This window comes from Microtus oregoni, unplaced genomic scaffold (assembly GCF_018167655.1).
Source record: "Microtus oregoni isolate MIOR12 unplaced genomic scaffold, Mior012 000000F_ref0000247, whole genome shotgun sequence".
Taxonomy (NCBI): Eukaryota; Metazoa; Chordata; class Mammalia; order Rodentia; family Cricetidae; genus Microtus; species Microtus oregoni.
The window spans coordinates 50,204,216-50,229,369 of NW_024543059.1; the positions used below are offsets into that span (position 1 = coordinate 50,204,216).

Sequence of the window (25,154 nt, forward strand, 5' to 3'; positions counted from 1 at the left end):
AAGTCATCCTGCTGGCCCTCACTTCTTTCTTCTTTCTTTAAAAAGAAATAAAAGTTGTAAAATTTCAAAAATCCGAGTAGCAATAAATAAAACTCCCAAATATGAAACTTTTTATAAGATTTTCATATTTATGTGTATATGAGGAGTGTGTGTGTTATGCTGTGTGCACAGAGGAGTCCAGAAGAGTGTTGGATCCCCTAGAACTGGAGTAACAGGCATCTGTGAGCCAGTCCCTCCCCCGTATAAGGGACAGGTCTTCTAAAAGAGCAGCAGGAGCTCTTATCTGCTGAGATACCTCTCCAGCCCCCAACACAAAACTTTTAAAAAGAACTTGAGCCGGTGGTGGCGCACGCCTTTAATCCCAGCACTTGGGAGGCAGAGGCAGGCAGATTTCTGTGAGTTAGAGACCAGCCTGGTCTACAAGAGCTAGTTCCAGGACAGGCTCCAAAACCACAGAGAAACCCTGTCTCGAAAAACCAAAAAAAAAAAAAAAAAAAAAAAAAAAAAATAAGAACTTGCCTAGTGGGAAAGAAATCCTAACATAGCAGTCTCAATTTTTCTTTGCCTTTTTTAGTCATCTATTGACGGATTAACTGAATAAATCTTTAGTAGTGATAAAAATCTAAAAACAAGTCAGGTGGTGGTGGCACACTCCTTTAATCCCAGCAAGCATTTGGGAGGCAGAGGCAGGAGGATCTCTGTAAGTTAGAGGACAGGCTCCAAAGCCTGTTCCAGGACAGGCTCCAAAGCTACACAGAGAAACCTGTCTTGAAAAACAAAAAAAGAACAAAACAAACAAACAAATCTGAAAACAGCACACCCATAACAAGATCTCACGAAGTTGATATAAAGAACACTAGGTCACTAGAAATGAGCTGAGTACACAACTGGAGTGCTCTGAAAATGTGTCACACACAAGAAAATCCTCCTCTCTTAAAAAAAATATGAATGAAGTCTAAATGAAGAAAACTCAGGTCTAGGTAGACAGCAAATCAGCACAGACTCTGGTATGCCGAAAATTTGACAGTGCCCAACAAATACTCAAAACTACCATAAAAATCAGTATCCCATGACACAAACTATAAACAAGCCTAGAGACCAAAGACAACCGGAGAACAGGACAACAAGGCATAACTGTCTGCATCAGGAAAAGCTGGGAACTCTGGGACACAGGTTAAGACGAAAATATTCATTTTCTCCCTAGGCCATCATTGCTCACCAGGTAAACATAATTTTGTTTTTTCTTTTCCTTTCCCTTTTTTTTTTTGTTTTTTTTTTTTGTTTGTTTTTTGTTTTTTGGAGACCTGGGCAGCCTAGAACTCACTATGTAATGGACAATGACCTTAACTTCTGATCCTCATGCCTCCACTTCCCCGGTGCTCAAATGCCCAGTTTTACACAGTGCTGGAAATCAAACTCAGGGCTTCATGAATATTATATAGTCTATCAATTGAGCTACATTCTTAGTCCTGACTGCTTATTCTATAGCACAAAAACATTAGCGAAATTAGCAGAAATTAAATTTAAAAGACAATCACAAAGCTTTTGCTAATAATTTATAATAAAGTTTCTGATTCTCCCAAAAAATGTAACCATCTATGCCATAGAAAATTTCAAGATAATGCAACTAAATGAAGACTTTGTTTATTTATTTATTTACTTATTTTCGGTTTTTTGAGAGGGGGTTACTCTGAGTAGACTGCCTCTGCCTCCCTAGTACTGGTGTTAAAGGTGTTCACCACCACTGTCTGGCCTAAATAAAGAATTAAATGCCATTTTCTTAAACAACATCAGAAATACAACTTCACAGTGACATTTCTAAATAAATAGCATTGGTTCAATTAAGTTAAATATTTGAGTTTTCACTTCATTTTGTTGCTTGGGTTATTCATGAGGTCGTTCCTGACAAGAAGTACAAACTAGCTTGAAACTCCCAAACTCCTGCCTCTACCTTCTATGTGCTGGGTTATTGAGAATTAAATATTTATGTGATAGGTTACAGTGAAATATAAAATTGAATACGGAGATGTCCTGAAATTGGATTTCTATTAAGAAATATTTCCTGGCTCTCGTCACAGATGACAAGCTCAAATGACCAAGAATCATGCCTTTTTTCTTTAACGCACAAAGTGGCTTTACACATATTTTTACTGTGATAAAAAATCCTTGGAAGTCTCAAAGTCCTCACTAGTTTCCCTTCAAAAAAATCAAAGGAAGTCCTCAGACAAGCTACTACTCCATCCTTGGTCCTTTAATATGTACACTTTACCTTTGTCCCCTGAAATAATTCTATGACGAGGCCTGTTTCTTCATCTCATAGGGGTTTCTGATTTTGTTCACAAAGGACAACTGTCAATACGTAACAAAAAACACCACATGCCAATTTTGCTGTTAAAATTCCATAGAAGTCTCATCACATATTATTACATTTTACAGTCAAATACAGGCTCATCATTCAAAGTTATCCAAGCAATTCAGGCAACTCACATATGTAATATGTGGATGACATACAACTAAATCCCAAGAAAGTTTCCAGAAAAATCTAAAACTTAGCACAGAAGGCTGAGTCCACACAGCAGCCTGAAAGAACAAAATGCTACATAATTCTTCAATAAACATTTTTCTACAAAGCTGTTTTAAATTGATTTTCCCACATGAACTATGAAGTAATAATAGTACCAGTCATCCAGATTAAATCCAGACAATTGCTTCCAATTATCCAGATTAAAGCCTGCAAATGTGATCTAGGTATCAGGCATGGTGGTTGTTGTGTAACAGTTTCTTTGAAGATTAAAACATTCCATCCTGCAGGAAATTTTTTTTTTTTTTTTTTTTTTTTTTTGTTTTTCGAGACAGGGTTTCTCTGTGGCTTTGGAGCCTGTCCTGGAACTAGCTCTGTAGACCAGGCTGGTCTCGAACTCACAGAGATCCGCCTACCTCTGCCTCCCGAGTGCTGGGATTAAAGGCGTGCGCCACCATCGCCCGGCTGCAGGAAATTTTTTAAGCAGGAAGGTAAACAATTCAGAATAGCTTCAGAAAGTCTCTGAAATTGAGCAGATTCACTCTAAGAGTAAGTAATAAAAGTTCATCTCATATCTAGCTAAGTCAAGCTGAAGAGAAGATTCTCAGATGGAGGCTGGAGGGATGGCTCAGAGGTTAAGAGCTCTGGCTGCTCCTCTAGAGGTCCTGAGTTCAATTACCAGCAACCATATAATGGCTCACAACCATCTAGAGTGAGATCTGGTGCCCTCTTCTGGCCTGTAGGAATACATGCAGACAGAACACTGTATATAATAAATGAATAAGTCTTTAAAAAAAAAAAAAAAAAAGACAACTCAGACAAGCAAAGCTGCAAAGACAATTCTTGACCAGCCACTCTCTTCTTGGAAGAAACAGAAACCAGCTGAGCTGCCTGGAAGAGGTTTAGAACAACTGAGACACCTGGAAAGGACACTCTCCAACCTGCTGATTGCCTGCAGACTGTGTGCTCCAAGTTCTAAGCTTTGGGAGCTGAGGGGTGGGGGTGGGGGTACTTTGGTGATGCAGCTGTCTTTTGGGTCATTTCTGCTCCTTAAGTAACCCCTCACCCATATTCCTATAAGTAGTAACAATAAAATTCATTGGTTCACCAAACTGGACTGTAGCTAAGGAAAAAAAATAGCCAAATTGTATGCTAAGGAGCTTCGGGAAGGCTTTAATGCCTAAGCAGCAGCAGCAGTTCAGAGAAGACACCCATATAGAACAATAAAAGTGAAGACGATCAAGCCTGACCCACCCCCACCCCCCGCAAAATGTTATACCGGGGATGGAGATAATTTGTTCAGTCAGGAAATCCCCCAAGAGCCAGATATAATGAATGAGAAAGGTACAGTCACTGTGCCAACTCAGGGCCACTCTGACCGAGGGATCCAGCAGGCACAGAAGAGGAAAGCATTCCCTTTAGCCCTGACTAGGTCTGAGCAGATTAAGACAGGCCCTGAATTTAATTGGGTGTGGAAAAATGTAGAGGCCCCTTCAAAGAGTTCCAAGATAATAGAAACATAATGGCTCAGAGACTAAACTAAGAGACAGCACAGTTCTTAGCTTTCAGGAAAGTCTACATCCACTGAAAGCAGATGAGTGCTGTTAGCACCATAATTTCAATTAGTAAGTCAATGGTTAAGCAGAAATAATAATTTGCCAGAAAAGACAATTGATTCTTGACATCACAAAGAAAAATAGCCCTAGTACCACAACCACTCAATGCTTCAAGGAGGACATGAGCAGGCTTTCCCACATGACTCAATGTTCAAGTATTCCCAAGTTATGGATAATTCACGCGTGAGTTTGCAGACAACCTCAGCACATCGATCAGTATTTCTAAAGCACTGCTTACTCATCTGTCTGTCTCCATAGCTGATGGCTTCCGCCAGAGGGCTCCATCCCTGAGCATTTTTCACCTTTACGGGAGCGTTGTGAGCCAACAGTAAATGTGCACATTCTGCAACATAAAAATTAGTAATAATTATCAGACACGCAATTTTTAGAATATTTAAATGAGTGTTATGCAAAAGTTCAAGAAACCAGATTACTACATTTGTGAAATAATACCATTCTATGTATAATTAGTAACTTATAAACCCCCATGTATATGATCAGTTCCCAGATTCAAAGGTACCCAACCTAGCTAAAAATAAATTGGATTCTCTCTAAAAATAAAGTACTGTTTTCTGTCTCCAAAGAATATCTGAAGCGAGTTTCCAAAGACTGCAAGCTAACCTATGAACCTCAAGAGTTACTTTATATAAATATCTACAATTCAGCTGAGCATGGTGATGCGTGCTTTTAATCTAAGCACTTGGGAGGCAAAGTAGAGGCAGGAGAACTTCTCAGAGTTGTCTGAAGGCTAGCCTAGTCTGCACATCGAGTTCCAGACCAGCCAGGGCTACATGGTAAAACCCTGTCTCAAAACAAAAACAAACAAGAAAATATCTAAAACCCAGAAAGATCCAAAGACGTTGCATACCTGTCATGTCAATGAAATGTTAATTCTTTATTTCAGGAAGAAAAAAAAGTGTTTTAAAAAGAAAGCACACTGAGGGCTGAAGAGATGGCTCAGAGGTTAAGAGCACTGGCTGCTCTACCAGAGGTACTGAGTTCAATTCTCAGCAACCACATGGTGGCTCACAACTATCTATAATGAGATCTGGTGCCCTCTTATGGGGTGCAGGCAATACATGCACACAGTACACTGTATACATAATAAATCAATCTTTAAAAAAATGGATACCATAGACCTTTATCTCTTTGTATGTAATGGTCAATTTATAGCAATTTCCTCCCCGAGACTATTTATGGAACCTATCTTTATGGAAGATATCACTTGGATTTGTTTGTTTCTTTTTCAAGACAGGGTTTCTCTTTGTAACAGCTCTGGTTGTCCTGAAACTCACTATGTAGATCAGGCTGGCCTCAAACTCACTGAGATCCACCTGCCTCTGCCTCCCAAGTGCTGGGATTAAAGGCATATACTACCACTGCCTGGCTTCCTCTTTACAATGAGTTTCAATGTAGTCATATCTTAAGCACTGTTGTGCACACATGTTTGAATTAATGATTACCAGGAAACTTTTTTTCCAAATTGTATATGTCTAAAATAAGCTACCTGTGGTCAGACTTACTGACTGAGAGATGCTGAACGGAACTACCTCCTATCTCCCATGGATCATTACTCTGCTAGTGGTTGCAGACACACACTCACGCACACACACACACACACACACACACACACCCATTAAATACTTAACTAAGCAGTTACTATATGTCTATTTAGGTATTTTTAGTGGTGGAGGTGGTAAGCATGTGGTAGGCAAGCATCCCATCCCCAAGCTGCATCCCCAGTCATTCCTAACTACTAGAAACTGAAAACAGAAGTGAAGGAAGATAAAGTCTTATTACCAGAACTTTTATCCTATGAGGAAGACAAGTAAATCATTTTTTAAAAATGTACCAACTTTTTGAAAGAACATGGTGGGTTGAGCTAAATGGCTTTACTTCAGCATTATTCTTGGTGATAGAAGGGATGACAATAGCAGAGAACTCTATTAGAATAAGATAAATATAGACATTTCATTTCTCAAAGGCATTAAAGAAAGTCTGTTCAAAATATGTGAGAATATGTGATATAGAAGACTGATTATTTTGGAGAATGTGGTGGCTAGCCCTTTTAACCCCAATACTCTCACAGAGGCAGATGGATGCCTATGAGTTTCAGGCCAGTTTGGTCTATAGTGAATTCCAGGCAAGCCAGGGCTACATAGTACAACTGTCTCAAAAAAAAAAAAAAGATTCTTTTTTAATACACTGATAGCAAACTAAGTGTCCACCATGGGTTATAAAGACTCACAGTTCCACACACACTGCTAGAGAACTATGCGGTTCAAAGAGGAGCACTACAGCAAGGGACAGGAATGAGGGAAATGGTCAGAACACATGGAAGTAAGGGGTGAGCTCTTTTCAGAAAGTAACTTACTGACAGTCAACAAGTGATGCAACCAGAGAAGCAGGTTACACCATCCAGTGTACTGGACAGAGGAAAAGCGCTCTGTGAGCATTCACAGGTGTCAAAGCGTCACTCCAAGCCTATGTACTAATTAGAGTAGAATGTCTATAGTAGCCACACCTACAGCATCACCAATCAAGGGAGAGGACTTAGAAACTGACGTGGAAAAGCACAATATGGAAAGTGCAGCAGGCAGAACTTCCACTTGGGTGAACCCAAGCTGAGGTCATACTATGAAGAAGGCTTAAAGGTGAAAAGATACCCTTTGGATAATAAATATAGAATTAATTTTTATGGGTTTGGTTTTTGTTTTTTTCCTTGGGGGAGAGGGGGACAAGGTTCCTCTGTGTAGCCCTGGTTGTCCTGGAACTTCTTTATAGACCAAGCCGGCCTTGAACAAACAGAAATCTGCCTGCCTCTGCCTCCCGAGTATTGGAATCAAAAGTATACAGAACCACTCACTACCTAGCTGGAATCAATATTCTTTAAAACTACCAGAAAAAGAAATGGAGGGGCTGGAGAGATGGCTCAGCGGTTAAGAGCATTGCCTGCTCTTCCAAAGGTCCTGAGTTCAATTCCCAGCAACCACATGGTGGCTCACAACCATCTGTAATGAGGCCTGCAGGAAGAATACTGTACACATAATAAACAAATAAATAAATATTTAAAAAAAGAAAAAGAAAAAGAAATGGAGAGAGGCTTCTTGCTCACCTTTTACAACTGTATTCTAACTGAGTCGGTGTGTTTGCACTCATTAGCAAAAAAGTCTTTTATTGGTAATTTATTTATTTTTATGTTCATTTGGTGTTTTGCCTGCATTTGTGTCTGTGTGAGGTGCTGGATCCTAGAGTTACAGACAGCTGTGAGCTATCATGTGGGTGCTGGGAATTGAATGTAGGTCCTCTGGAAGAGCAGTCAGTGCTCTTAAGCACTGAGCCATCTCTCCAACACACACAAAAAGATGTATTTTGTTACTCGTGTGTGTGTGTGTACATGCATTTTGTGTCTGTGTGTGTGCCACGGAGGCCAGAAAAATGTCAGATCTCTTGAAGCTAGAGTTATAAACTAAAGAAAACTTTTAATTTAAAACGCCTAATCTAAAAGTATCTTTTAAGGGACTAGAGTGATGGCTCCATGGTTAGGAGCACTTCCTGCTCTCCCAGAGAACCTGGATTCAGTTCTCAGCGCCCCCATGGTGGGTGACTCACCTTTAACTCTGGCTCTACGGAATCTGACACCCTCTTCTGGCCTCCAAGTGCACCAATACAGACATGGTACACAGGTGTACGTGCAATCAAAACACATACACATAAAATATAAAAACCGTAAGTGTTTTCAAAAGAGAATATCAACACTGTTTGTGGGTCCTAAAACAGATCTATTTAAGTCTGTCCCAAAATGTTTTCCAGCGGATACTTATCTCTTATAAAACCTATGAAGAAGTGGGAATATCAGATAACTGTGAGACATAACTCACCACAATCCTATGCTTGCCCCAACTTCAAAGTCACAGCACAGGCTGGTTCATTAAGGCTCTAGAGTAAACTACTGGTTTTAGCAATTTGAGTTTTCTCAAATGGATTTTACCTGGAAACTCTATTTTCTTCTGGCTACTTATCAGTATTTCCTGAAACTAATATTTTATGAAGTTTTTGAACATGTATTCATTTATTTTATGTTTTTTCTACATGTATGTCTGTGCACTATGTGCATGCTTGGTACCCACAGGCTCAAAGAAACAGTGTTAACAAGTGGTTGTTAACGCCAGGCAGTCTTAATCCCAGCACTCAGGAGGCAGAGGCAGGCGGACCTCTGTGAGTTCAAAGACAGCCTGGTCTACAGAGGTAGTTCCAGGACAGGCTCTAACACTACAGAGAAACCCTGTCTCGAAAAACCAAAAAAAAAAAAAAAAAAGAAAAAAAAAAAGAAAAATGGTTGTTAACCACTATGTCACTATGTGGGTAATAGGAACTGAACCAAGTCCTCTGCAAGAGCAACTAGTATTCTTAACTACTGAGCCGTCTCTCTAGCCCTTGGTTAAGTAATTTTTAATGACAAAACTGGGGCCATCAAGATGGCTCACTGGGTGAAGACTCTTGCCACCAAACCTGATAACCTTACTTTGATCCCTAGGAACAACGTGACAGAAGAAGAGAACCAACTTCCACAAGTTGCCCTTTGATTTCCATACACATACAGAGGCATGCATGAAATCACATACATACACACAAATAAATATAATGTTTTTAATGACAAAACTGATGTGTGAGTGAAGTTAAACATTAAAAGTATTTACTAACCTTTATTTCCTAACATCACAGCAAGATGTAAAGGAGTGTTTCCTAAAATTGAAAACAAAATTAAATTAGAAGCCACAACAACAACATGAGTTTTATTTAAATGTGAGTTCAGCTCCTTCAGGATTGTTGTCACCAAACTCTAAGCAGAAATAACACATTTGTTTTCTAAGACAAACTCAGAATGGGGCAAAAGTGAAGCTCTGAGTACCTTTCCTGCCCTGCCCAAAAGTAACCAGCAGGGCATTCACTCTCTGAGATGTTCCCACAGGCTTCAGATTCCTTTTGCTGCTCATTTATCACATCAGTCTTTGTCCTTTTAGCAAATAATTCTACTTACTACGTAGACCAGGCTGGCCTTGAACTCACTATCTGCCTGTCTCTGCCTGGGCGTGCTGGGATTAAAGGTATGGATCACCAGGCTCCACAGGTTCAGATACATCTTTAGGTTTCCAAATTGCATGAACAAGTAGGTAGCACCATTCCACAGGTAGGGACCCTGAACTAAACAAAAGTGGTAAAGAAAAAGCCCCTTGAATGTGGAAATTCTCCTGTACCAGGTTCTTCAAACTGTGAGCAAGCAGCGCAGACTGCTGCTGCCATAGCTGTAGCAGCTCCTGCCCTGCTATCATGCTCTCCCCAGCCTGGGCACAAAGGATACCCTTTCTCCTTCAAATCGCTTCCAAGGTATTTGATCACAACATGAAAGTAATTTAATACACCACCAATACTACTCAAGTTGGCCAAGTCAAAGCAGTCTCTGTGAAAATCCCCAGTAATATTTCTCGAACTAACAAGCTGGTATTAAAATTCATACAAAAATCTCAAGGAACCCAGAACATCATCAACTCAGAGTTGGCAAATGGCAAAGCTTTCCTGGACCCTAGCCACTATCTCTTGTGAATGAAACTGTTCTCAGAACAGCCTGCAAAGCTGGCAAGCCTAAGAGAGTCACTTGTTGCCCCTGAAGTAGACCTGCTCTAACCAGCTATCTGCATTTGGTTTCTATGACAGAGCCTAGACTTTCTAGAAACCATCACATTACACTGAATTTAAATGTCCTCTCATAGCTAAATTTACTTAACTCTGGCATTTAATATACTGTATTTTAAAATGTCAAATCATCAAAAACTAAAACACCATATAATCAAACAATCTCACTCTGGGGTATATATTAAAGCAGTGGTTCTCAACCCTTTTGGGAGTCAAGCAATCTCTTTCACAGGGCTCACCTAAAACCATCGGAAAACACAGATATCTACACATTACAGTTCATAACAAAAGCAAAATTATTGTTATGAAGTAGCAACAAAACTTTATTTTTGTTGGGGGTCACCTCAACAGTAGGAATTGTATTATAGGGTCTCAGTATTATCATTCTGTCAAAGAAACATCTGCACGCTTGTGTTTATTGCATTACAACAGTGAAGATACCGTCAATCAAGTGTACACCAAAAAAAAAAAAAGGACTTTTAAGTGGGCAGTGAAAATACTACTCTACCATAAAGGCTTTTCTCTCTTTTCTGTAAACATGGATAGAAGTGGAAGTAAGGGAGATAAGCTGGGAGCAACAAGCCAAATACTGCTGTTTTTACACTTGAGGAAGGCAGAAAAACAAGGAACACAGCAGAGACAAACCCCGGTGCTCTCACTTACATGTAGATGCTACAGGAGCTACTCGAGGACATACTGGGTGAAGTCACTAGAGGATAGGGAGGGGAGAACACAGGGAAACAGCGAGAGAGACAATGATACCAAACATAACTGAGGTGTCGTCTGGTACAATAAGGCAATGACAGCCTAGAGCTATGATTCAGAGTAACTGAAGGTCAGAGTCTGATGGCTCCCAAGACATGGAAAATGAAAACATCTAAAGAGATAGAAATGCTGATTATGCTGCCTCAGTCATTGAAGAATGCATACACGTATCAAATTATATTCATTTATTCCAAAATTATGTGAATATACTGTGCCAATGGGAGGACTTCTACTAAATAAGATTAGGACTTTAGAAAACTAAGTGTATTGTCCAAACTAATGATAAGAGCAGTTTACTCAAAATATTTTAATTAAAATATGAATTTCTCTAAAGTATGCTATACAAGAATGGAACGGATTTTAAGATCTAGTCTGCATTTAATTAGGGATAAAACATTTTTACCTACCCTGAGCAAAGGATGAATTGCCATCATCAAAAATAAAAGTTATTTTAAAGTATAAGAAGAAAATATAGTTTTACAAAGTCTCATTGTTGTAAAGAGAAAGTTTTCAGAGCCTTTTTTGGGTAGCTGTGGGAACTCTTCGACACTGTACTAAAACTGATTTGTTAAAGGCATTTACAATGGGAAATCCAAATTCTATCAGGATCTCTTACACTAAAACACGTTGGTTTCTCTTGTACTGTAGGTAGAATTTTTATTTTCTTTTTCTTTCAAAAGACACTTTTTACAAGATTTATTTGTGTATGTTATGTACATGAGTATTCTATTTGCATGTATGCCTGCATACAGGAAGAGAACAAGGGATTCCCATTATAGATGGTTGTGAGCACCATGAGGTTCCTGGGAATTGACCGTTGGCTGAGCGATCTCTCTAGTCCATTGTGGGTAGAATTTTTATGTGGTGTGTGTGTTGCAAAGGACCAAACTTGGGGCTTCAAACACACTAAAGTCTAGTACTCTACCTAGTATACTACACTCTAACCTGAGCGAGACATGATTACAGAATACACAGCATCATGAAAAACGCTGTCTTGGGGCTGGAGAGATGGCTCAGTGGTTAAGAGGGATGCGTGCTCTTCCAAAGGTCCTGAGTTCAGTTCCTGGCGACCATATGGTGGCTCACAACCATCTGTAGTTAGGTCTGGTGCCCTCTTCTGGCCTGCGGGCATACACACAGACAGAATATTGTATACATAATAAATAAATAAATAATTTAAAAAAAAAAAAAAGAAAAACGCTGTCTAGAAAAGTCTATGGCCATCCAGATACTGATACATTCCAATAGACAGTACCAAAACAGCATGTTCTACGTGACCGTGACCAGAGCCAGTGGTTGTAAGAACTACGAACCTGGAAAACTTAAAATGGCTGAGCTAAGTTTTCAAAATCCTAACTTCAACTTATTATTTACATGCTCTTTTTTTTTTGTTTTTTAAGTTTTTTAACAGTTTTTTTTTTGTGTGTGTGTAGCCTTGGCAGTCCTAAAACTTACTCTGTAGACCAGGCTGGCCTCGAACTCACAGAAATTTGCCTGCCTCTGCCTCCAGAATGCTGGGATTTAAGATGTGGGCCAGCACCACTACCTGGCTAATTCTTCTTCATTTAATTAGCAGCAAACACTATTTTGTGCTGAATGGGATCAAGCTCACCCCATTCATTTACCAGAGAAACATCTGCCAAAAGTCTAAATTGTCTATAACCTGTTGTCTTTTTTCCCCCAAGAAAAAAAGTGCTCTGTGGGAAAAGGGTATGTAGTTCCTCTCCTCATAATCAGTTTTAGAAATATTTTTCCCTCATTTCCCTCAGCATGCAAAGGACATTGTATACAACGCCTGAATGGCAACAAGAGTCCCCAAAAGGCAGGCGTTCGTTCAGCAGGCCTTTTGTGCTCAGTGAACAGGCCAGCGAACAGAAGGCAAGCGGTGACTTGTGTTATCACGAGACACTTTTGATCTGTACACCCTAATTATAGAGCAAAGCAAAAAAAAAAAAAAACAGACCTAGTACAGCACTAAGTTGTACTAAGTCCATATCCAAGTCCATTTCCCCTCCACCCCTCACTTCCAGTAACAGCTGTTTACTGTAGCAGCTATCCATGAACCTGTGCCCGCAGACACCTGCTTCATAGTCAGACCTCTGATGAAAACCACCCGATCGCATTCCATGTTGCTACATGCAGACGCCTTCACAGGATCTCAGCAAGCTTACAGCATGGCTGCCTCTCAAGTCTCCAAACTCCAGCCACATTTCCATTTTTTGCCCACTTCATCAGTGTTCTCCCTCTGAGCTCCTGAAGGCAGTACCTTTCATTTACTTATCTCTGCTTGAAACTCTGTTCTAGACTCTGTTCGGCTTAACTCTCTCATCAGTGCACCCCACATACGCGCACACTCGACAGGACTCATTAGCAGTCACACCACACATTCACTGCTTTGTCTACCGTCTGGCTCTTCAACTAGCATGCAACCCCACAAGAACAGGAATTGGGTTAGTCTGTTCACCTCTGCACTCCCAGCATCAAAAACACAGATATCAGAAGCTCCATGTTTATCTGTTGAATGAATAAATCAACCAACTAAAAAAAAAAAAAAAACAGAAGCCATTAAGAACCAAGAGAACAATTTCAAATCTGTTTCTACTCTCAGAAATGCCTTACTCTAGAACAAGGCAGATCCCCTCTCAGCTGTCCTTGTAAAGCAAACAAAAGAAGCACATATAAGGAGACGGACAGGTACAGGGGTTTCCTAGAACTCAATACAACTCTGTAGAGCCTGCAGTAACGGCTGCAGCAGATCTGTGCACCTAAAACTCTAGCAGATCCAGTAGCTTAAAAATCTTGCCCTCTACTGTTCTGACAGGCAGTATTTAAACACCATCAAATTAAATCCTCAAAAATCTACCTAAACGTCAAGAACAAGGCAGCTATTACAATCCAGAGAAAACAGCCTGTCACACACCAATCAACAGAATCAAAGGCAGAGTCACTAAATCTCCAAATTCACCAGCAACTTCTCATAGCTATGAAAGGTTAGGGAGAGCACTTCACAACCCTGCACTCTGCTGTCGGTCACATCAAAGTTACCAACAGTTGGGAAGAGCTGATTAACTTAGGGAGAAAAAAAACTCCATGTTTAACAAGCAGGATGTCCTCAATCTACCTGTACCACTTTCAGTTCTGAAGTACTGAATAGTAAAATCACTTAATGACCATTATAATAAAGATGAATAGTCCAAACTACTCATGACTCAAAAAAATCTTGACACACAATGTAAAAGTCTAGACTATTCGTTTTTCAAATTTCTACATTATTTATTTGTGTGTGTGCATGCAGGTACGCATGCCTACAGAAGTCAAAACATGGTATCAGATCACCTAAAGCAGACTTGCAAGCAGCTGGGAACAGAACTCTAGACCTTCATAAGAGCAGCAAGTGCTCTTAGTCACTGAGGTATCTCTCTAGTACCTTAACCTTTAATTTTATATTAAAGGGAAAAATTATTTGAAGATAAAGATAAAGGTATGGTAATTTTGTGTACTGTTGTGGTTTGAAGGAAAATACCCCCCAAAGGAAGAGCCTCCATTGGGAGGTGTGGTCTTGTTGGAAGAAGTGTGTCACTTTAGAGGAAAGCTTTGGGGTCTCATATACACCCAAGGCACACACAGTGGAACAGTTCACTTCCTGTTGTCTTCGGATCCAGATGTAACCATGTCTGCCTACACGCTGCCTTGCTTCCTGTGATTTTGATAATGGAGTAAACCTCTGAACTGTAAGCAGTCACCCCAGTTAAATGTTTTCCTTTATAAGAGCTGCCGTGGTCATGGTACCTTTTCACAGCAATGGAAACTGTAACTAAGACAGTACTTTTTTTTCTTTTTTTTTTTTTTTGGTTTTTTTTCGAGATAGGGTTTCTCTGTGGCTTTGGAGCCTGTCCTGGAACTAGCTCTGTAGACCAGGCTGGTCTCGAACTCCCAGAGATCCGCCTGCCTCTGCCTCCCGAGTGCTGGGATTAAAGGCGTGTGCCACCACCGCCCGGCCTAAGACAGTACTTTTAATGTATTATTTCCCTATTCCCCAAAAACTGTTATTAAATAATCCCCAAGGCACAATTGCTTGGTACACTTGCTCACAAGAAGTACATATTTTATCATGTTTAACTTTTAAAGCAATGTTTAAGCCCAGAATACAAAAATTCTGAAGTTATATAGCAGATGTATTTATTTGACCAACATCTCATCAAAAAAAAAAGTATACAACAAAATTTATCAAAAATTAATCCAAACTAAGGAGTTAATCAACAATAAACTTAAGCAATGACAGAGTAGACATCATCAAGCTCTCCACATAAACCAAGGGTCAATAATAAAAGCAAAACTAAATACCTTAACTGTAGAGCATTGCGTTTGAAAAGTAATTGCAAATTTGGGTATGGGAGTCTGAGGCAGGAAAATTTCAAGCTTTAGGACAGAGCTCGGACTACACAATGAGACCTGTCTCAAAAACTAGATCAGTAGGTGACTGATAGGTAGACAGACAAATAAATGCAAGAAGGGATAAGGAGAAAACCACCAAATTACTTGAGAAAGGCAGCATTAAAAAGTTTTTATCTAGGACTAGAGAGATGGTTCAGTGGCTAAGAGCACTTGCTGCTCTTCCAGAGAACTCAAGTTTGGGTACCAGCACCTATACCTATACCAGGCTACTCACACCCAACTGTAAGCTCCAAGGGAAATACCTCTAGCCTCTAACGGCACCTACCTGCATTCACACACACATATCCACATGTAGACAGTCCAGACACACATATGCCCCTACCTAAAGTAACAAAAATAGGCCAGGTATGGTGGTGCATGCCTTTCATCCCAGCACTTGGACTTGGGAGGCAGAGGACAGTCAGTGGATCTCTCCTTATGAGTGAGGCCAGCTGGTCAACATATCGAGTCCCAGAAGAGTCAAGGCTATATATAGTGCAACCTTATCTCCAAAAAATAAGTAAATACAAATCTTTTTCATCCTTAGGTCTTTTTAAAAATATATTTCATTTTATTTATGAGCATGTATATGTGTACATATACCAAGTATGTTCAGGTGTTGCAGGTGGCTGTGAATGGCCAGATATGGGTGCTGGAGTGACCTGAGTCCCAGTGCCACTTCTCCAGCCCTGTTTTGGTCTTGTACTGTGAGGCTCTGCTGCTGTGGAATTTCTGTGCAAGGCCATCCCTGCCTGCACAGCCACTGCACTGTTCTCACAGGGAAGGGGAACAGATCAGGGTTCCGTGAACAGCAAGTTTCTACAGTTTTAATTTACTTATTTAAAACACTGAGTATTTGCTATGTTTTAGGAAAACCATCTTAAACTTTTCACAGAGCACATCATATGACAAAAGGCTACAGAAGATGCACTGACTAAAGGGCTATCATGGGGGTGAATAATCCAGTGCTTTTATTTGTGCCATTGCACCAAGAAATTTAAAAACAAGCAAAAAATTCTACAGAAACTGAGAGCTATCTAGTGACAGGATCTTTCCATAGGCTCCTATATAAAGAATACAAGACTCCTAATAACCGAAAAAATAAACTGGGGCTTTTTACTTCTATTGTAAATACTAAGTGAGAAATACGCATTAAAGGACTGTACTGCAAAACAAACCACACATTAGAACTGACTTTCCTAAAATGCAGTGAGTCTCAACAGAAATTCACAAAGAAAGTAAGACGCACTCAGGGATTCTAGCTATTCTTTCTTTCTTCCTTTCCTTTCCTTTTTGAGACAGGATTTCTCTGTGTAGCCCTGGCATTTGCTCTGTAGACCAGGTTGGCCTCGAACTCAGAGATCCTCCTTATGGCTGTGATTAAACCTGTAGGCCACCACTGCCCAGCCATTATTTCTATTTCCAGTCTCATGGTTTCTATTGCATATGCAACCTTAGCAAAGTTCTTTGCCTCTCTCAACTCTTTTCTGATAGAAACCCAATAAGAGCCTTCTAAGAAAATCACTTAACAATGTCCATTAAAAGTAAAAACAGCCGGGCGGTGGTGGCGCACGCCTTTAATCCCAGCACTCGGGAGGCAGAGGCAGGCGGATCTCTGTGAGTTCGAGACCAGCCTGGTCTACAGGCTCCAAAGCCACAGAGAAACCCTGTTTCGGAAAAAAAAAAAAAAAAAGTAAAAACACAGAGCAGGTAATAGTGGTGCACCCCTTTAATCCCGGCACTTGGGAGGCAGAGGGAGGCAGATCTATGTGAGTTCCAGGCCGGTCTGGTCTATAGAACAAGTGCCAGGACAGACTCCAAGGCTACACAGAGAAACCCTGTCTTAAAAAAAAAAAAAAAAAAAAAAAGTAAAAGCACAGAGCTGGACTGAGCTGGTAAAACGCCTGCCACACAAGCATGAGGACCTGAGTTCGAATCCTTAGGAAAACTGGGTGTGGTGGCACTGCTTGAAATCCCAGAGTTGTAGAAGCACAGACGGGCACAAAGCACCTAGAGTAAAAGTAGCATTCCAAGAATGGAAACGGTAGCAGGCAAGATGGCTCAGTACATAAAGACAACCTAAGTTCAATTCTGGGACCTACACAGTGAAGGAGAGACATGATCTTCTAAGCTGTCCTGGGATCTCCACACACAGGCCCACAGAACTCACTGACTGAAGAGCAAAGGGGAGCAGAGCAGCGGCCTTCTTCCTTAGTGAGAGTGTGTGTGCAGGAGGATGCACAGCACTTTCACTGGCAGGAGCCACTGGTGGCAATCATCAGAAGTGACAAAAAGGCAACTAAACAAAATACACACATTCCACTTAAAAAGAGAATTGTGGTACATAAAGAGCAGGAGTGTAGGGTATACAGAAGTCTAAATACCTGAACAGAAGTCAGCTCTAACAGATGCTAAACACAGAACTGGAAGTCTAACAACCTCAGTAGTCCTGGGAATTCCAGTCATCCCTTACCTTAAAGAGCATTAGCTATCAAAGAGATTGTTGTGGACACTTTCAAAGCAACATTAAGGTAAATTTTAAAGGCAATGATAAATCAGTTACTGGTGGACCAATTTAAATCACTTCCAAATAACCAATAAATTAGTAATACAACTCAACTATGTAAGTCAGGATACAATTCTCAGCAGCAGTCAAATGTGCTTGTTACAACAACAGAATTAAATAAAAAGTAGAAAAATGAAGACCTGGAAACAGCTTCAGAGCACTTTTTCGGTATTTAATGGTGCTGGCATTTTAACTACAGTACAGTTAACTCAGGAAACAAGAGCAGCTACAAAACTGAAAGAGAATATCTGTTTACTTATTTTCTATCTTTGTTCTACTTTTAGATAAGAAGCCTACAAACCAATCAAATTCAGGGCGCTTATTTCACAGGTGGTATTGCACTAATAAGCAATGCCACTTTGAGCAGCTTGCTTTATAACTTCCATTTTAGGTTAAAAACAGCAGCCAACAATATTTGCTAACTACAAGTTTAAAACGGCCTGTTAATAAAATGTTGAAAAATAGTTATTACTATTCACATTAGTCTCAACTATTTACGATTACACATTAATTGTAAATTAGGTACAATCCCCAGCACCATGAGAAACAAAAATGGATGCAAATCAATCTTAAAACTTGTTATTTAAAGGAGGAAAAAAAAATCAGCTGTCAAGATGTGACCAAAAGTAGCTACCGTCCAGCATCAAATAAGCTATGCTTTCTCAAGCATGCTGTAAAGACAGGACTTTATTATGAAAATTACAATACTGACTTTACTCTCAGTCAAGGTAAAATATTATTCCTAGTGTGGAAAAGGCAATAAAAAAAAACAGCTACTGACAAGTCTCTTCAATCGCTTTGGGAAATCAAACGCAGACACATTTCTGTGTGGATTTCAAAAACCAGTGTTTTAAGTATCTTGAAAGCAAACCACACACACACACACACACACACACACACAAAAAGCACGGTGACAAATACAATTCACACCTAGCTGCACTGGGTGATTAAGACCAACAATATATATGTTCAAATGTAAAGCTCCAAGAAGGAAGTGGGGGCAGTAAAGACAATGCCGAAAACCAAGAAGACCTGATTGGATGTGAGACAGCCTGACTTTAGGCACACGAAAGGCCTGCCGCCGAGACAAGGCAACTTATCCTGAGAAGCTCGGGAGGGGGTGACAAGAAGGTAACATTCCTTCTGAGCCGCACCCACGAGACCCAGACTCCTGACCTCCGGCACGATGAAGCTGAAATACTCGGGGTTTTCCCCGCTGCGGTGCACGGTGCGCGGGCCGGAGCCCAGAACCCCGAGGCTGACGGTCACCCACACACACACCAGGGAACCGAAAACGGGCAAAGCCGGCCGGCAGAGCTCACCGTGATTATCTTTCTGTCCAATATTGTGCGTGCGGATGAGCGAGGACAGTCTCCTCACGTCCCCCTTGAAGACGCACTCGTGCACCGGGTAGAGCGAGGGGCAGCTGCCTCCGTCAGCGACCACAGCCGCGGGGTTGCTGCCCAGGCAGGCAGGGGTCGGGCAGGTGGCGGTCACCGCGTTGTGTTGCAGCGGGGCCGGGGCTCCGGGGCTGGGCGCGGCGGGAGCCTTCAGCTGCAGCCGGTGGTGGTGGTGGTGGCTGAAAATCTTATGGCAGGCCTTGCCGCCCTTGCCGCCGCCGCCCGCCCCGCTTCGGCCCCCGGTGAAGGCGCCGCCGAGAGCGGCCGTCGCCTCCTCCTCGCAGGGCTCCAGCACGTCCCCGTCCTCTTTGCTGGGCTTGTGGTCCCTCCGCAGGGAGCGGATCTTCTCCCCGGTCATCGCCGCCGCGGCACGCAGGGCGGGCTCCGGGAGGCTCACCGCGGGCCGAGCCGGAGCAGCGGCGGCGCCCGGCGATTAGAGAGGCGGCCGCGACCCTCGCACGCAGCATGAACTCCCGGGGCGACCGCGGACCCGCCACACGCGCATCTCCCGGAGGCGGCGGCCCTCGTCCGCGACGAGGAAAGCCGCGGCCACACGACGCCGGGCGCCGCCGAAGCCGCCTCCTCACACGGAAAGACCCGGCGCGGCCATCTTCCCCCGTCTCCTCTCGCGAGAGCTCCGGAGAAAACGCCGCGGTGGGTTAGCGGGGTCCTCCTGCGCTCGCGCCTTTGTCCGGGCGGCGCCCCGCTCCCCTAGCACATTGTTCCACCCCGAGCCCGGCCCTGCGGCTAGAGGCCCGGACTCAGAGCTCTGACCTGGTGCTCCAGGGCTTTGGCCTGCAAAGAAGGAGGTTGACTACAGTTGCAAACTCTGGCTTAAACCCTCAGGTTAGAGAACCTCCCTAAGAGCGAGGTGGAAAGACACCAGGGCACGCCGGATGTGACATCACTGAGCTGCGCTGGACACTCACTCAGTAAACATTTGCTGAGTCTCTGTTTGGGTCCCTAACCTGAGCTGATCCAAGGCTGTAGTAGAGGAAAGATGGCCAGGTTACAGGAAAAGAGAGGTAAATTTAGTTTTTGAAGGGTGATCTTGGAGAAATATAAGGGCTGACTTTGAAATTTAAAGGCTGTTCGTTACACCAGGAACTAACATTTGTTAGTTGGGTGTATTTGGAACAAACGTCAGGGTTAAAGTATGTGAAGGATGCTTACTTAAAGAAGTGGAATAATTTTTAAAATAAGTGGGCAGTAATCTCTTAGAAAGACCCTAAGAGCCGGGCGATGGTGGCGCACGCCTTTAATCCCAGCACTTGGGAGGCAGAGGCAGGCGGATATCTTTGAGTTCGAGACCAGCCTGGTCTACGGAGCTAGTTCCAGGACAGGCTCCAAAGCCACAGAGAAACCCTGTCTCAAAAAAACAAACAAACAAAAAAAACCAAAAGACCCTAAGTTGGAACTTTGCTTCCTCTCTTCCCCCCTAGTGAGGAAAAATCCAGGTGAGAGATGGTGAAAGCATGGAAAAGGTTTAAGACTTTAAAAATAAGTTCAACATTAGCATATTGAGTTGAAGGTCCCTGCTGTTTGACCACAGTTAGTCATCATACATTTTGGAACTATGGGGATAAATTCTTAGGAAGGAGAAGACAGAGTTTGGATAAGATTCAGGAATTATACAGTAGCCCAGAAGTGGATGGCTTCTCCTAAAGAAGAGTGTGTGGAGTGAGAAATAGAAAACACCATAAAATATAGAATGACTAGTTAAGATAATGAATGGGAGTCAAAGCGGGGTGTGTGTGTAATATGAAACTGTGAACATTTAGAAGCCTAAACTGAACATGGTGGCTTAAGACGATAAATTCTAGCACTCCAGAAACTGAAGCAGGACAGGAGGATCACATAGATCCAAGGCCAGCCTGGGCTATCAAGTGAACTCTATCTCAAAATTAATCGATGGGCCAGTGAGATGGCTTGCCACCACGCCTGAGGACCTGAGTTTAATCCCTAGGACACAAATGGTGAAAGAGAACCCACACCAACATTTGGTTCTCAGAAGCCTAGAGAGAACTGTACAGATAAAGAAATGTAAACAAAAATCTAATTATTAGCAGATAGGCAGTCATTCATGTATCTCATTACTGGCTGCTATCTCTCCATGGCTCTAAAATCTCCTAAGTGTCCTTCCAGTGAAATCAAACACCATAAACATTTTTTTTAATTCAAACGATTAAAAATTTATTTAAAATTATTGTGCTTGTAATCCCAGCACTCAAGAGGTACAGCAAGTGACCATTTTCAAACACCAAACATATATTCATCCATAAACTTTAAGGGCTTAGATTATACAACAGAGGGGAGTGACACCAAAATATGAGTGATGTGAAAATCTTCAGCTCAAGAAAAATACAAGACCTGAAATCTCTAACATCCCAATACAACATAAGAGGAAACTATTAGTTTGGTAGTGAAACAGAAATCAAATGATCAGAAAGTCTTTGTGGTGGAGTTGGAGAGGTTGAGAGCACCCCTCCTTTTTCAGGGACCCCCAAGTTCAATTTCCAGCACCTACAGGACAGCTCACAACTGTCTGTAACTCCAGCAGTTCTAGGGGACCCAACACCCTCACACAGATATACATTCAGGCAAACCACAAACTACATAAAATAAAAATAAGTAAAATCTTTAAAAACAATATTTGTGGATCAAGTAATGTCTGAACTAGGTTTTAAAAAACTGTGAAAACCCATTCTCCCCTCTTAAGAGGCTCGCGTTCCCACCCTAGCAGGCCCCCATTCCTTCTCACGATATTTGGATGTCCAGAGCTCCTTTCCATTTTGGAATTAGTTCACAATTTTTCTCATCTCTACCCAATGACTTTTGTAATAAAATTTTGGCATAAAAATTGGGGTTAGGAAATTACACTCACTGTTACCCTAACATAAAATGATTTCTCTTTTATTCTGAATGTCAGTCACAAACTACAGTTGTATAAATGTTAGCAGTATCGATGATTTACAACCCAGTTGAAATGAACAATGTTTTCAAATTCTACGGTTGCTGCAGATAACATTTAATATTCATTACTAGCTAAAAATGTTATTAGATCTTGTTTCTTAGTGGTTTAATAAAGGTGAATGTATGCACAAATTTATTTTTTAGAGTATTCTATAGCACTTTTGATGTACTTTGTGGTTTATTTTATGCTCCCAGAAAATCTGTTCCAAAAATGAGTGACAAGAGTTTGCTGTAGCGTTGAAGAGGTCGATGGAAGGAAAATAAACACTGGGAACCCTTGGAAATCACCTCTCCTAGCAGTGCTGCAGCCTTCTGAATTGTTTCCTCTTTTTCTTCCTCATTTTTCGTTACAATTTCCATGCTCCATCCTTCATATTCTTTTTCTTTATTTATTATGTATACAATATTCTGTCTGTGTGTATGCCTGCAGGCCAGAAGAGGGCACCAGACCCCATTACAGATGGTTGTGAGCCACCATGTGGTTGCTGGGAATTGAACTCAGGACCTTTGGAAGAGCAGGCAATGCTCTTAACCTCTGAGCCATCTCTCCAGCCCCCATCCTTCATATTCTTGTCCTTTGAGTTCTGTGAGTAGGGAGCTATACCTAACATTGTGGTGTCAGGGTTCCAGACAAAGAGCTCCACAGAGTCACCTGCAGCAACCTCAGGATCACTTTGCAAAGCCGTAGCCTCTCCTGAAGCCTGGATTTGTAACTGCACCACAGAAAACAATCCAGTCCAGGAAGTTAAAGCAGAATTTGGAGTTTACTAACAAGAGAGTGTAAGATGAGAAAAAGAATCACTTAGGAAAAGTACCCAAATGGGCTTCTTAAGAGTGTCACATAGCTGGGCGGTGGTAGCGCACGCCTTTAATCCCAGCACTTGGGAGGCAGAGGCAGGCGGATCTATGTGAGTTCGAGGCCAGCCTGGTCTACAAGAGCTAGTACCAGGACAGGCTCCAAAGCTACAGAGAAATCCTGTCTCGAAAAACCAAAAAAAAAAAAAAAGAGTGTCACATTTAAGTATTATAGCAATCATCACTCCTTAATTTACATTTTTCAAAGGGTTTCCAAAAGTGTTTGTTTTCAAGACAGGGTTTCTCTGTAGCTTTAGCTTTGAAGCCTGTCCTGGAACTCATTTGGTAGACCAGGCTGGCCTCAAACTCTTGGAGATTGGCCTGTCTCTGCCCGCCTTTGAGTGCTGGGATTAAAGGCATGTGCCACCACTGCCTGGCTTCTCTTCCTTTTAAACCTTAGGGTGGCTCCTGAAATAGTTCACATAAAGAGCCGTCCTCTGCCTATCTTAAGTTCTAAGCTTGATTCACTACTATTTAACCTTCTAAGTTGAAATACCTCCACATAGTATCTTCTCTCTGGCAACCTTATTAGAAAATTCTGTTGATTGTACTGGAATTGATTCTTGACTCTCAGTTTATGGGAGACTTCAGACTCTAGAGTGAAGGGCCACTTTCCCTTCCCGTGTCCTGTGTATTTTTATTTATCTTGCCTCGGTTTCAGCACAGTGCCTTCCTTACAGATAACAAATGCTTACTATTAATAATAAAGTGTTTAACTAATAAGACATTAAACCCTGAAGTATCCACAATATGCTGATGTAACTAAGCCATTCTAAAATATTAGATATAAGCTTCTTAAGTAATCGCAGTCTGGCTAGGACTGAGACTGAACCGAACTACTGCTTTATACTGAAGTACTAGTGGAAGCTAGTGGAAGCTAGTTGTCTGCCAATACTCAAGTACTTTTTTGTTCCATTTCCACTTAGAAGTAACAATAAATTAAATTAGAACTGCCTTTAAATTATAGCAAAGTGGGGTACATTATGTGAAACTCCCAAATAATAATAAAATGTTGGGGGGTGGGGGGGAACAGTGGTGGCTAATGCTCTCACTCAGTTCTCCTCACATAGTGTTAGTTTCTAATTAGTGCATCTAGGCTACATCTTTCCCTCCCAACCTTTGGGCAGGTTTGTATTTTAAAATGTCTCAACTATCTAGATATGGTTTCTCATCCTCCATCTTGTTGAGGTGAGTCTAGGAACAGTTTGGCTGTAGAGCTACCATAGATGCCTAGCTAATGAGGTTGGCCTCTTCAGAATCTCCCAACAACATCACCACACCAGTTCTCTAGCAAGTAAAGAAGAACAAAAACACACAAACCAAGACCTTCTCCACGCACGTCACTCCCTTGCCCTGTGTCTCTGTGTTTGCTCCCACTTCCTTCCTGTGGTCAATGCTTTTCTTTCTAATATTTTCATTCAGTAGAAATCTGAGAGGCAGGGATTGCCAAGGAAACCAGAGCCCAGTGCTTAAAGCTATCGAAGGAAGCAATCTTCCTGAGACAGATAAAACACACATCGATCCGAAAACAGAAGCAGAAAGAGTGCCAGGAACCTGATGAGAGCCAGGTTAGGAGGCCGAAAGAAAAGTTAAATGTCAGCAACACACACGCAGTATTTGAATATAAAAGGGTGAATATGACAGAAAATATTCACTTTATTTTAATATATACACAGGCTACGTAGGCATATCCTATCTATTAGGCACCTGTGTCCACATACAGAAATGTAAGTCCTCCATACGAGGAATATATGGCAGACATCAAGATCTCTTCTTGAAGCAAATGCCCCCAGACGTAGACAGTGTACCTGATTCATTGGTCCTATTGGTAACATGAAACCCAAGTGAAAAACAGCCCCAGCTATGTATGAGCACTCAAACCATAAATAGAAGAGCAAATTTAAAGGAAATCCATCAATGTGTTCCAAATAATAGGATAGATAATTCTCACCAAACTGAGAGGTTAGAAACTCCGAAATGACCTTCGGATGGACCCAATTAGTGAATTGTACTTGAGATTCTGGGAAGAGTTTTATAGTTTCTATTATTCGGATCAGGCCAAACCCCAGATGCTATCACAGTTTAGTCTCAAAGGGCAAGGCAGAATGTTGGTACACCAACATCGTCTGCGCGGGCTCAGAGTAACTCACCATAAATGTTATCTGACCTGTTGCTTGTTTCCTTATCCATAAGATGGGAGTTACAGTAATTTCTATCTCACATGGTATTGTAAGAATTTAATAGAAGCCAGACAGTGGTGGCGCACACCTTTAATCCCAGCACTCGGGAGGCAGAGGCAGGTGGATTTCTGTGGGTTTGAGGCCAGCCTG

The 25,154-nt window shown here is 41.6% G+C and overlaps 1 protein-coding gene across 2 annotated transcripts in view; it reads right to left on the minus strand.

The window, feature by feature from the left end:
- Ankrd13c (ankyrin repeat domain 13C) overlaps nt 1–19,873 on the minus strand; it is a 47,837-nt gene extending 27,964 nt beyond the window's left edge. The window contains exons 1-3 of one of the 2 annotated variants that reach the window (XM_041648913.1): nt 18,919–19,872; nt 8,842–8,883; nt 4,376–4,480 (exon numbers count right to left, since the gene is read on the minus strand). In XM_041648913.1, the coding sequence (XP_041504847.1) occupies nt 4,376–4,480; nt 8,842–8,883; nt 18,919–19,354 (583 nt within the window). In that variant the 5' untranslated portion in view covers nt 19,355–19,872. Of the gene's footprint in view, nt 1–4,375; nt 4,481–8,841; nt 8,884–18,918 lie in introns of both variants that reach the window. The other variant, XM_041648922.1, reaches the window with a different exon arrangement.
- Between the last annotated feature and the right edge of the window lie 5,281 nt (nt 19,874–25,154).